The 13,468-nt window shown below is 45.5% G+C and overlaps 1 protein-coding gene across 1 annotated transcript in view; it reads right to left on the bottom strand.

The window, feature by feature from the left end:
* Positions 1–5,949, bottom strand: part of LOC137615117 (serine/arginine repetitive matrix protein 1-like) — a 28,913-nt gene extending 22,964 nt beyond the window's left edge. Inside the window, exons 1-4 of the mRNA XM_068344748.1 lie at positions 5,149–5,949; positions 4,780–4,916; positions 4,417–4,649; positions 3,238–3,380 (exon numbers count right to left, since the gene is read on the bottom strand). Coding sequence (XP_068200849.1) covers positions 3,238–3,380; positions 4,417–4,649; positions 4,780–4,916; positions 5,149–5,949 — 1,314 coding nt within the window. The remainder of the gene's footprint in view (positions 1–3,237; positions 3,381–4,416; positions 4,650–4,779; positions 4,917–5,148) is intronic.
* Between the last annotated feature and the right edge of the window lie 7,519 nt (positions 5,950–13,468).

Raw genomic sequence — 13,468 nt, 5'->3', positions numbered from 1 at the left:
GGGCAAGTTTGATTAAATAGCTAAGGTTTGTATGGTTAGGAAAAATACAAATTATCTACGAATTTGTCATTTGTTCCGTAACTGAAATACAAACCACGCTATTTAATATGGGTGACTCACCCCTTAGGAAGGGTGGTAAGTCCCTGCCATACTGGCTTTGGCTTTGCCAGGGGACTCAATATTTGAGTGTGTAAGTACTCAGGAAATAAGGAGTCCCTGCACCTCGCTAGCATTGCTGTGCAACTGCTGCGGCCTACATACGCTGTGTGTGAAGGTGAGAAGCGTGACTCGTCCTAGGAAGTTGACCTGGAGTTCTCCAGATGGAATTCTAGGCTAGGACTCTCCCAATACCACCTCGTCAGGGTATGGGGACGTGACAGTATTAACCTTAATACTAGGAACACAAGGAAGCATGGTTTACCTGCAGTGGTTTGAGGTCAGCTGTGAAGAGAACCCAGGATGCTGCTTTCTCCAAGGGAGGAGAGGATGAAGAAAAGAAGAAGGGCCAGACAAACCTTTTCATTCATGCAGACTAAAACCGGGTAACAATGCCCTCAACCTTCTGCTACCTGTCCATTAAGGAGCCTGAGGTTAGACCAGCTGTTGTGCAGCCACCACAGGGCCGACAGTGAACGTATCGAGTCTCCTGTGTGTCACGTCTTGCAGGTAGTGGGCTGTGAAGGTCGTCTGACGCTTCCATACCCCAGCTTGCAGAACCTGCGTCACTGAATAGTTTTTCTTGAAGGCCAGGGACGTAGCTATGCCCCTGACATCATGTGCTCTAAGGCGACGTGACGGAGGAGGGTCAGGATTCAAGGCTAGGTGTATTACCTTGCGAATCCAGGCTGAGATGGTATTCCTAGTGACCCTCCTCTTCGTTTTCCCAGTGCTCACAAACAAGGCTTGCACCTGGGGACGAACTGCAGCTGTTCTTTTAAGATACAATCTCAGACTCCTTACTGGGCACAGTAGGAGATGGTCTGGGTCATCTGTTACAGAACGAAGACTCGAAACCTGGAAAGAGTCGAACCGAAGGGTGCGGCACTCCCGGATTCTGAGTCTTGGCAACAAACTCAGGGACGAACCTGAACGTTACCTCCCCCCATCCCCTTGAATGGGCGATGTCGTATGAGACCATGAAGTTCGCTGACTCGTTTGGCCGAAGCCAAAGCTAGCAGGAACACCGTCTTCCAAGTAAGGTGGCGATCTGAAGCCTGGCGTAATGGTTCGTAAGGGAGGTCTCTTCAGAGACCTGAGAACTCGAACCACGTTCCATGGAGGAGGTCTCACTTCCGACTGAGGGCAGGTAAGTTCATAACTCTGTATGAGTAGAGACAGTTCCAGCGAGGAAGTAATGTCCACTCCTTTGAGCCTGAAGGCTAGACTTAAGGCTGAGCGATAGCCTTTCACTGCTGAGACTGAAAGGCGCATTTCTTCCCGCAAATACACGAAGAACTCTGCTATTGCTGGAATACTGGCATCGAGTGGAGAGATACCCCTTCCACGATACCAACCACAGAAAACTCGCCACTTCGCCCGGTAGACCTCTGCGGATGACCTGCGCAGGTGTCCAGACATCCTATTCGCAACTTGCTGCGAAAATCCTCTCTCAGCGGGGAGGTGCTGGCTAGTTTCCAGTCGTGAAGTCAAAGCGAAGCTACGGCTTTGTGGAAGATGTTGGCATGTGGTTGTTTGAGTAGCTCGTGACGTGGAGGAAATTCTCTCGGGAGCTCGGTAAGGAGTTGCAGAAGGTCCGGAAACCACTCTGCGTGATGCCATATCGGAGCTATCAGGGTCATCGATAGATTGACCGATATTCTGGTCTTGTTGAGCACCATCCTCATCAGACAGAACGGGGGAAAGGCGTAAACATCGATGTTGTCCCACCGTTGTTGGAAGGTATCTTGCCAGAGAGCCTTGGGGTCCGGGACGGGGAGCAGTACAGCGGGAGCTTGAAGTTCAGCACTGTAGCGAACAGATCCACAGTCGGGAAACCCCACAAAGTCAGGACTTTGTTGGCAACTTGAGGATCCAAAAACCATTCGGTACTCACTATCTGCGTCGCTCTGCTCAGACTTTCGGTGAGCACATTCCTCTTGCCTGGAATGAAGCGAGCCGAATGTGTGACCGAGTGGACTTCGGACCATCTCAGTCTCTCTACTGCAAGATGGGATAGCTGTTCTGAGAAGGTACCTCCCTGCTTGTTGATAAAAGCCATCACTGTTGTGTTGTCGCTCATCACAACCACAGAGTGGCCCGCCAGGACCTGATGGAACTTCTGAAGTGCCAGGAATACGGCCTTCATTTCTAGCAGGTTTATGTGGAGGTACTTTTCTGATTCTGACCACAGGTCTGAGGTCCTGTGGTTCAGAACATGGGCCCCCCACCCTATCTTTGATGTGTCCGAAAACAACATCAAATCCGGGGAAGGACGAGAAGATTCACTCTCTTTCGTAGATTCTCGTCTGCCAACCACCACTGAAGGTACGTCTGTTCCGCGGGACCCATAGGGATCAGAGAGTCCGGGGAATCGTGTCCTTGATTTCACCGAGACTTGAGTCGCCCCTGGAGAGATCTCATTCTGAGGCGACCATTGGGAACCAGACGGGCCAAGGAAGAGAGGTGGCCGAGGAGACGAAACCACGCTTGGGCTGGAAGTTCTTCTCGTTTGAGGAAAGGCCTTGCGACCTTCCTCAGCCTTGCTATCCGGTCGTCTGATGGGAAGGCTTTGTGGAGATTGGTGTCTATGACCATGCCTAGGTATACCAGTTTCTGAGAGGGCTGCAGAGATGATTTCTCGAGATTTACCATGATCCCTAGATCTTGGCAAAGTTCGAGAAGCTTGTCTCGGTGGCGAAGAAGGGTTGCCTCCGAGTCTGCTAGGATCAGCCAGTCGTCCTGGTAACGAAAGAGACGGATACCGATCCTGTGAGCCCAAGATGATATCAGGGTGAACACTCTGGTGAAAACTTGAGGAGCTGTGGAGAGACCAAAGCAAACCACCTTGAACTGGTAGATCTTGTTGTCTAGGCAAAATCTTAAGTACTTCCTCGAAGACGGGTGGACTGGGATCTGGAAGTACGCGTCCTTCAGGTCCAGTGTACACATGAAGTCTTGTGGTCTCACTGCAAGTCTGACCGTGCCTGCCGTCTCCATGCTGAACAGTGTCTGTTTGACAAACCCGTTCAGGGTCGAGAGGTCGATGACTGGTCTCCAGCCTCCAGACGCCTTGTTTACAAGAAAGAGTCGACTGTAGAAGCCTGGGGACCCGTCTGCCACCTCTTGGAGAGCGTCCTCCTTCAACATGGCCTCGACTTCTGCCCGGAGGGCTTGCCCGCTTACCGATCCCATGGTAAGGGAGCTCAATGACACTGGCTTCGCTGTCAGGGGAGGTAGAGATGAGGTGAACGGGACGCAATATCACTGACCGATCACGGAAATCATCCAGGTATCTACCCCGAGTTGCTGCCACCTTGTTGCGCAACTTTGTAGGCATCCCCCTACTGGTGGACATGCAGGGGGACTGCCAATCCTAGCGTTTACAGCCTCGGCCGCTCCCTCTAGGATTTTTACCTCCCCTGGAGAACTTTCTGCCCTTCCTGTCCTTGACGGGAAAGGGCTTAGACACCTTTGGCTTTGCTGCTGTCGTCTTCTTCACATTCTTAGCTGGACGGGGCTGTTGGGTTGCTGGAGGTTTGTAGGGCCTCGATGTCAGGGCCCTGTGGAGGAGGGAATCCTGGTTGGACTTCCTCCATCTCTCAGCAGCTAGCTCCACGTCCTTAGGCTCGAACAAACTCTTACCGAGTACAGAAGAGTGTCTGAGTCTGCTAACGTCAGAACTGGGGACCTTCTGGTGAAATCTCTCAGCAACTGCGTCTCGACGTTTCAGGATCGTATTGGTCCACAAGCTCGAGACTTGGTGGGCCAGAAACTCGATGGTCCGCGTGCCTGAGAGTAAGAATGTCTCCAGTGCCTTCCTGGTGCTTTCCTTGAACAGATCCTCAGACCGCACCAGGATGCCCAGAGACCCCAGCCAGATGTCAAGCCACGAGGTTGCCTGCATGGCACACTTCGCCACCTTCTCCTGGCTTACGATCTCAGTAGCAGAATACGAAACCTGCCGGTTGGAGTCTCTCTCTAGAGGAACTCCCCCAGTGAGTTCTTCCACAGAATGGTGAATGGGAAGACCCAAACAAGTCTCCTCTAAGATCTCGAAATACCTCCTCTGGTGGACTCAAGGAGGAGGGATGAGCTTGTTACCGGCGCTGGATCTGTTGGAGGAGGCAAGCTCAGAGAGCTGGCCTTCGACCTTGTCTCTGGCACTCTTCATCCCTTGTGACCAGGGCAAAGCTGCACTGGCCCTAGAGGGTTTCTGGGTGCCGTAGACTCGGTCTAAGACCGTGTCCTTACCCTAACGAGGTGGAATCTCTGGGTCCGGAAACCCCTTGAGATTTCTCATGAGGGTCAGAACTTGCCAGAACGCATGTTCTGACTCTTGAAGCTCTCCTCCCGAAGGGCTAGCAGCAAAGTCTCCCGTCCCCAGTGGCTCTTCCTGGGGGAACTCGTGTACATTCTCCGAAAGTCTAGCTGGCTCCTGTCTGATCCTTGCAGAAGACTTAGGCAAAGTCTTCGAGTCCTTCGGCTCCCTCCTGGGAGGGATACAGGACTCTAGTAACGATGGATGCAGGCTCTTCTCCACCCCCGTGCGAGAAGACTTCTCAGGGAGAGGCGGAGTTTCCCCCATTAGTGCAATGGGGGGAACGGACCGGCTCGTCCGACTCCCCTGAGGATGGAAAATCCTCATCCGCAGGGGAGGGAGAGAAAGTCTGGCGGGGAGAGGGAGCCTTGCGCAGGGATTTCCAAGGAGACAGCTTAGCCCTCGGAGAAGTCACGACGGAGGGGACTCCTCTCTTCCTCTTCAGGGGAGACGAAGTCGCCACTGCTTTGTGACCCAGTTCAGAGAACACAGGCTTAAAAGCCTGCATGAGAGCTCTGACTATGGTCCCAAACCAGGGCTGTTGGCTGACAGTCGCGCTGTCAGACACTCCCTCTGTAGGGAAGGGGATCGATCGATCCCTAGGAGGAGTCGACAAACGAGGGTTCACCTGAAACGAAGCTGAAAGAGAGTCCTTAGACCTGTCCGGAAACCTCCCCTCCTCCGGCGAGAGCGCTGTTCTGCGCTTGCGAGGAGGGGAACGAGACGATGACCTGTCCACCTGAAGCCCGTGAAGTCGCGTGCGGGATCGTGCTGGCGATCGTGGCGCAAATCGCGCTGGTGGTCGTGCGATGAGCCCTGCCCTGAATCGCGCGCGGAAGGATTGTGCGCAGTAGGAATTTCGCGCGTACGCGCGCGAGGGCGAGGTTGTGTGGGCGCGCATAGGTGATGGCGAGGGCGCGGGCGCGCATAGGTGATGGCGAGGGCGCGGGCGCGCATAAGTGATGGCGAGGGCGCGGGCGCGCATAGGTGATGGCGCGGGCGCGCATAGGTGATGGCGAGGGCGTGCGGCGCGCAGGAGCTGGAACGTGGGGCGGGGTTGAAGGCTGGATGGGAGCTGGCGTGTGAGCAATCCTTTGCTCGCGCGTGTGGGGCCGCGGGCGCGCAGGAACCTGCTGAAGAGCCCGTGCGGGCGAGACTGTTGGGCGCACGTGCGCAGGAGAAATGTCCCTAGCGCGTGGGTGTGGAGCGCGCGTATCTGGAAGCACGGGGCGAGGGCGCGATTGCGCAGCCTCGTGAAAGCGCAAAGGTGAACTTGCGTGCTGGCGCGCAGGAGAGCGTTGCGCAGGTGGTGCAAGAACTGCCCCGAGGAGATCGTGGGCGCGCAGGAGATCGCGGGCGTGCATGGCGCGCATCAGGATGCGGGCGCACAGGAGTGCGCTGCTGCGATGGCTGCGCAGGGCGCGCAACAGGATTCGGACGCGCAGGTGTGCGCTGCTGAGTTGGGTATGCATGGCGCGCAACAGGATTCGGGGCGCACAGGGGTGCGCATTTTGTTAGAAGAGGGCAGGGGTACCTGTGAGCGCCCGTGCGCTAACTCAGGTACCTCCTGAACTGCGCCCTGGAATGTAGGAGAGCGCTGACGGGCCGGTGAGCGCTTGCGCACTGTATCAGGAACCGCAACTGCGTGCTTAACTCCAGAGGTGCACTGAGGCACTGGAGAGCGCTGACGAGTAGGAGAGCGCTTGAGCGCTGTAGCAGGAACTGCAGGTGGGCGCTGGCGCGCAGGTGAGCGCGTGTGCGCAGGAGAGCGCTGGGGCGCTATAGCAGGAACTGCAGGTGGGCGCTGGTGCGCAGGAGAAAGTGGGCGCGCAGAGGGACCCTGGCGTGTAGGAACAGGAGCAGGCGTGTGCAGGAGAGCGCAGGAGCACTAAGTTAGGAACAGCAGCGAGATGGGGCGAAGGGGGTACCTGGCGCTTAAGGGACTGAGGCGCAGTTTTGCACTCAAGTCCCTTGTGCCCCGAAGGGACCGGTGTCTGCGCAATGACAGGAACAGAAGGCGCATATAGCGCGTCAGCAGCCTTGAAGGGTGACGGCAGGTCTGCAGGTCTGGAGGGTGACAGGTCAGGGGGTACCGAAGGACGACCTTCCACTGAAGGAGATCGAGAACGTTCTCCGGAGAGGTCTAAGGTGGTAGCTGGCAGGATCGGTGAACGGCGAGTCTCATCCGCAGAGGATTGCGGGGAAGACGAGCTGAAGAGGAAGTCCTCTACGGCGAAAGGGAGGACAAGCCTTCCGCCTTATACGCCCTCTAGAGGCTGTGGGATCAGCAAGCTGACTACTGTATCATAAGCCTCTGCAGAGGAGTCTCTGTAAGTGAACTCCCCCGAGGGGGAGAATCACCAGCAGGAGAGACCGTGGGACTAATTTCCACCCTCGAAAGATGTTCAGAGGGGGAATCAGAGCCTTCAGCTACCTCAGCAACAACAGGAGCAGTTTGATTCGACACACTGGAGGCCTCCGTTATAACAAAGTCGACGATAGACAGAGGATCTACGTCTGCTATCGCCGGCGATTGCTTAACAGCTGCTCCCAGTTTGATCATGTCAAACAGGGCTTCCTTGGAGGGCGAACCCTGAAGCCCCAAGGAAGTCCAAAGCTGTACCAAATTATTATTATTTACAGTGAAATCAATATCCTCCTCCGGGGAAGGAGGGGCAGCTGCCTCGCTATGGGAGGCAACTACCTCTCCCGCACCCCGGGATCAGTCAACAAAACAAAGGTCTACGCTACCCCTCGACGGCCTCTCGGAAGAGACCGATCGAGTGGGAGCTTCGGAGGAGGTTTGGGCTACGGAAGAAGAGGCCTTGGGATTATCTCTCTTCAAAGAAGCCTTTGGAGGAGAAATATCCCTTTTGGACTTCTTCTTCCGGCGCCGGGCAAACCTCTCCCACTGGGAGGTAGACCACTCCCTACACTCACCGCATACATTACCCCTATCACACCGTTGGCCCCTACAATGAGGACACAAGGTGTGAGGATCTGTGTCGACTGCCGACATAAAGGTCCCACAAGGGCGGTCAGGTAAACCAGGACACGTACGCATTATTAATAGAGGCCAACTTCACACACTGTAGAAAAAGAGAAAGCAAAAACAGATTAATGGCAGTCAAGTGAGGGTGAGAGCAGACACGTCTGTTCATCACCCGAGCCAAAGCAAAGTGAAGTATTCACAGGTGTGTGTGAGGGGGGGTAGCAAGCTACCCCTCCCTACCCCCGCTAACTAGCAATGGGGTAGTAAACCCTCGTTAAAATTCTAATGGCTCGTCATTTCAGCTACGCCGAAGTAATAACCCATATTAAATAGCGTGGTTTGTATTTCAGTTACGGAACAAATTTTATTTTTCCTAGTTTCCTTTCCTCATTGGGCTATTTTCCCTGCTGGGGCACCTGGGCTTATAGCATCCTGCTATTCCAAGTAGAGTTGTAGCTTAGCAATTAATAATAATAATAATAATACAGTAATAATAATAATAATAATGAAGATTAAGATGGAGAAACTGATGGAGAATAGAACGAATATATTAAAATCGAAAGGTGAATGCTCCTGGGACCGTAAATATCTTACATAGGCTAAACTATAAAATAAAGCTTTACTGTTAGTATATAAAAATACTTTATTACTTTACTTAACTATATACTAATTACCTAATTACTTGTCTTGTAGTTTATTCATTTCCTTATTTCCTAGTTTACTTATTTCCTTATTCCCTTTCCTCACTGGGCTATTTTCTCTGTTGGAGCCCTTGGGCTTATAGCATCCTGCTTTTCCAACTAGGGTTGTAGCTTACCAAGTAATAATAATAATAATAATAATAATAATAATAATAAAAATAACAATAATAATAATAATAGAAAATAACCCATGAAATATTCCTAAATTACAAAGCATACATGAAACATCACTGATAATTAAATTTTCAATACAAAATTGTTGAAACCTATTTTGAAACATTCCAGGCTATTTTAAGCAAAACATTTTGGTAGGTAAATGTAAGCATAAGCGAAAATCATAATTATTCGCCAATCTCAGAGGCTAAAAAATTGGAGAAGGGTGAAAAAACAATGAACATTGTACGGTTCCAAGTAGAAGATACGATCTAAAAAGATGGCATAGTTGCAAACAATCCCATGAAGACAACTGTTACCCAGAAATACAAATTCTATAGCTAAGTTCACAAATAGCTACTGGTTAATAAGTGCAACTTTATAATACTTATCTAAAAATTAAGAGGGGTTATGAATTACTGTATAACAACTAAACCTCATGCAGAAATACCATCTCTCCGTATGTTAACCTCTTCCTATAACAACCAATTGGAAACTCATGTTAGCCATGACACTCTAAATAATGCCAAATTCATCAGACTCTATTGATACAGACACTTTTGCATTCTACAGGCAAGCGATATTTGTCTTTATCATTCAATCGAAACTGATGATTCACACAGAATACACAGGGAATGAGAACTTGAAATAATCAATATCAAAATGGATTTCACTGAGCCTGTTTCTTTTAGCATAAGTGAATGCCTCCAATAGTGTCTGAAAAAGTCTTTTTATACCATTCTTCTAATATACTACTCATGCTACATCTTGCTACTACTACCACTACCACTGCCACTATAAATTCTCCTAATATAACTACTACTACTTACTAATTATTGCTAATGTAATTATTAATTGAATTAAAGGAATGAATGAATTAAGCATTAGGCCTCGGGGTGCGTGCGCACCTCTGCCACTTCAGGAAGATCGAAATGTTTAGACTATCTAAAGAGACAAGCAGCAGCTATGGGATCTCCACAAACCTGTCATGTGGAAACATCTCTCCACATAAAAAGAAAGGCCAATGTAGAATCTATGGACAGAGTTGGAATCCTCTCGGCAGCTGAAAGTGGGTGCTGATAGGGTCCTAGGGGATATCTAAAAATCAATTCCTACTGTGCACCATATGATTGATTGATTAATTAAGAGTTATCTGGCATCCTAACATCTAAAGCACCATATGAGGTACACTAACTGGAGTATGAAGCTTTTCTTATAAGAAAATGAGCCATTTAAAAAGTTTTAAGCATTTCTAAGTAATACCCATGGAGTGAATTCGACGGTAATACTTTTAGAAATGCCAAAATAGATTTATATCCTTCTTTATAGCCAAGTGTTCAAGTCTACCATCTAGTTCCATTTCTATTCAAAGAGTTATAGGTTCGAATCCTGACCTGGGTAACTGCAGTTAATGTGTTATAAATTAATTTCTGTTTTGGTGTTTACTCCCAAGGTAGTGTGAATAAAATAATAACATCAATCTGAGGCTCAGCATTTAAATCAATGAACAAATAAATACAATATATTCATGTGTGTTTTCAGCGTAATTAAAGCCACTTAATTGCATGTAAAACATACATAACTGTTCATATTAAAAAAATGCTATCACAAGAAACACTGACCTCGATTTGATATAAGATTCCACTACGATAATTAATCTTATCTATACAGTACTTCTTACTACATTGGCAAGATCTGTGGTGTGATTAGGCATCACACACACACACGTACAAACACACACACATACAAAAAAAAAAAAAAAAAAAATGTGACTGAACTAAGTGGTTGATACCATGACGATACTATTATTAGCTACAGTTTTCTTGCATTTTCTATTATGGTTTATTGTACTTAATTAATTAAACTTATTAAAAGTAAGGTATATATGCAAATATACACACATAATACAGTAGCACATTTCTTTACAATCATAGTTCTACAAACAAAGATTAACAGCAGTAAAGACCCCAATCACTTACATACATACATATATATATATATATATATATATATATATATATATATATATATATATATATATATATATATATATATATATACATATATATACATATATATATATATATATATATATATGTGTGTGTGTGTGTGTATATATATGTGTATATATGTGTATATATATATATATATATAAATAATATTGTAACAATCTCAGAATCATTACAGGATCTTTTAATCTTTGTAAATAAAACTGATCTAACAACAGCAATTGAAATATGAGAAATGAACATAAAAAGAAACTCGCAAAAACACTTTTATACACGAACTTATTTACAAAGAAAATCCATATTGCTGCTACTTTATTTTCAATGACTAAAATTAATGTAAAATATTGCTAGAAAAGGGGAACAGCCTAGACTCTAGAAAGTAGAGCATTAAATACTTGAATGGAGAGTTACCGAGTTATCTTCAGTTGCTGAAATGTTTCTAGTATGATTACCTTAGGCTTGAGACCATCGCATAAGGGTTAGCTGCTTACTTTTGTCACTAATATGACCAAATTTTGGATAGGCATTTGTTGTCTGCAGGGGAAACTCATGTCAGAACCTAACTCTGTCCAACTTCTGGTTTTCTTAACTATCTCGATCCCCCCCAGCTAACATGCCCCTGCATCGGAGGAGCTAATTAACACATTGCCATATAAGGTTTTTTTTTAATATTCTGCATCCTGATTGGTTTCCTTTATAGCGTTTACTTTGTTGCGTCATAGAAGATTCTAGAGAAAGTTTTCTAGTACAATCTGAACATGATGTGGACCCCTATAGCAGAAGCATGACATGAGAAACCCAAATGGCAAGACGCTCCCAAAAAGGAAAGGCTTTTCATTGCAGCTCGATTGTTCTCGAAATGCTGCCGAAAGTAATAAATGTGATGCAATCTTTAACCAAACACTAGCTGGAATTCTTCTCATGAAAAAGATTCGATTTCCTTATTTATATATATCTCTTCAGTATTATTACATCTATCCATGAGATATTCCCCAAAAGAAAAAGATAATTTACAAATCATTTTTCAAAGTTACCAAGAAACAAACAAGTCTGCATTACACTTCAGTCCAGCATCAGTAAACCATGCTCACTTCACACACTATGCTCACTTCACACTCCATGCACACAACACATTAGTGCTATTGAAAAAAACAGCTCTTACTGAACTCGTTCATAGTGAGAAATGGAAAATAAAAAGAAATTCTTTCATTCTTAAAAATATCTAGAGACTATCGGATATATCATTCTTTCCCTTTATATGCATAATCTTTAGATTATAATCTTATTAATCTAAACTTTTAACGCAATTTACGTTTATTCTTGTTCTTTAATCCCTCCAAATAAACTAGCGGATTATGATCAGTATACACAGTTAAAAAAGGACTATGGTACTACAGTATGTACATAAATCTCGGTGTGTTGCAAAACAGAAACTAGACTGGACAATTCCTTCTTAATAGTTGAATAGTTTTAATGAGTTGCTTTAAATACACAACTGGGTGCTTCATCCCAGTCACTTCCTACAACAAGACTCCTCTTATGACAATGTCATTGGCATAGATTACCAAATTAAATTCCTTGCTAAAATCATCTAACAATAGCAATGGTTCATGAATCATTACGGTCTTTAATTTATTGAAAGCTTCTATACAGTCGTCACCAAATACCATATAAAGCTTAGTTCCATCTTACAGAGATTATTTATGGGAGCAAGTATTCTTGAAAAATTGGCCTCAAATCTACAGAAATATGAAACCATTCTGAGAAATCTCATATCCTGCTATTTAGTTGCTGGGATTGGGAAATTCAATTTGTGTTTTCCCATTTTACTGACAGATCTTTCTAAGATCACTTTATGACCTAATTAAGATACAGAAGTTTTCCCAAATTTGCATTTCATTAGAATCAAAAGAAGGTTTGATTTTGATAGGGCTACCAGGACTTACGATAAATTTTGTACATGTTCTTTCCAAGTTTCTGAGAATATGAAATATCAACCAAATACAAGAGACAGTTGACAATTTCATTCAAAATGTTAAAAGATTCCCCTCGCTGTACATCAGATATTCCAGTTCTATGGGAGGAGAGGCACGTAGTCCATCTTCACCCTTCTTCAATGACCTTTAGTATAAAATCTGAAACTATTCTCAAGTTTTCTATGAAAGGTCTTGACAAAAAAAAACACAAACACCAGACTAAAATTTGTTAGGCTAATAGCTGAGGGAATATGCACCTTGACCTTTAATGTCTAAGGTCATCTAAGCACCAGTGGAATAGCCATAAACTGCCATCTCCCAACATCCCACAACAATGACAACAGGTTAAGGATTTGGTGGGATGGGACAGAGAGGGAAGTGGAAAGTCATTAGGAGGTATGTTAGGTCTTGGTGATTAAACCTTTCATTTTTAACTAAAATCTACTAAAATCTTACCTATTCACTACAAAACTTGAATATCTGGAGAAACCTAGAAAAACAAGTTAATTACAATAAAAACTATGTAGTGAAAAAACACCCTAACCTGTTATCTCATACTATGTACACTGCAAATTATAAGAAATACTTGACTTGTTATATAATATTATATCTAAAAATAACACTGGATGAATTAAAACAAAACATTCTTCACAATTCTTATTAAAATCTCCAACTGGTCAAAGAAGTAATTACAAAGTTATTAAGATTAATCTTTAAAAGCTAATTCCCATATATAAATGTGTATTTCTGTTCACATCTCAATGTAATGAAAATCAAAAATTATGAAAATACTGTACAATCATGTAACCTTTATATATTTATATAAAAATGTTATTTTTATTAGTAAAATAAATTTTTGAATATACTTACCCGATAATCATGTAGCTGTCAACTCCGTTGCCCGACAGAATTCTACGGAGGGATACGCCAGCTATCACAATACTAGAAGGGGGTGTATTTACCAGCGCCACCTGTGGCCAGGTACTCAAGTACTTCTTGTTGACACCTCCTCAATTATTCCTCGGTCCACTGGTTCTCTATGGGGAGGAAGGGAGGGTCGATTAAATCATGATTATCGGGTAAGTATATTCAAAAATTTATTTTACTAATAAAAATAACATTTTTCAATATTAAACTTACCCGATAATCATGTAGCTGAT

This window comes from Palaemon carinicauda, chromosome 21 (genome assembly GCF_036898095.1).
Source record: "Palaemon carinicauda isolate YSFRI2023 chromosome 21, ASM3689809v2, whole genome shotgun sequence".
Taxonomy (NCBI): domain Eukaryota; kingdom Metazoa; phylum Arthropoda; class Malacostraca; order Decapoda; family Palaemonidae; genus Palaemon; species Palaemon carinicauda.
Note: the sequence above shows the minus strand (reverse complement) of the source record. Positions and strands in the feature narration are given on the sequence as shown.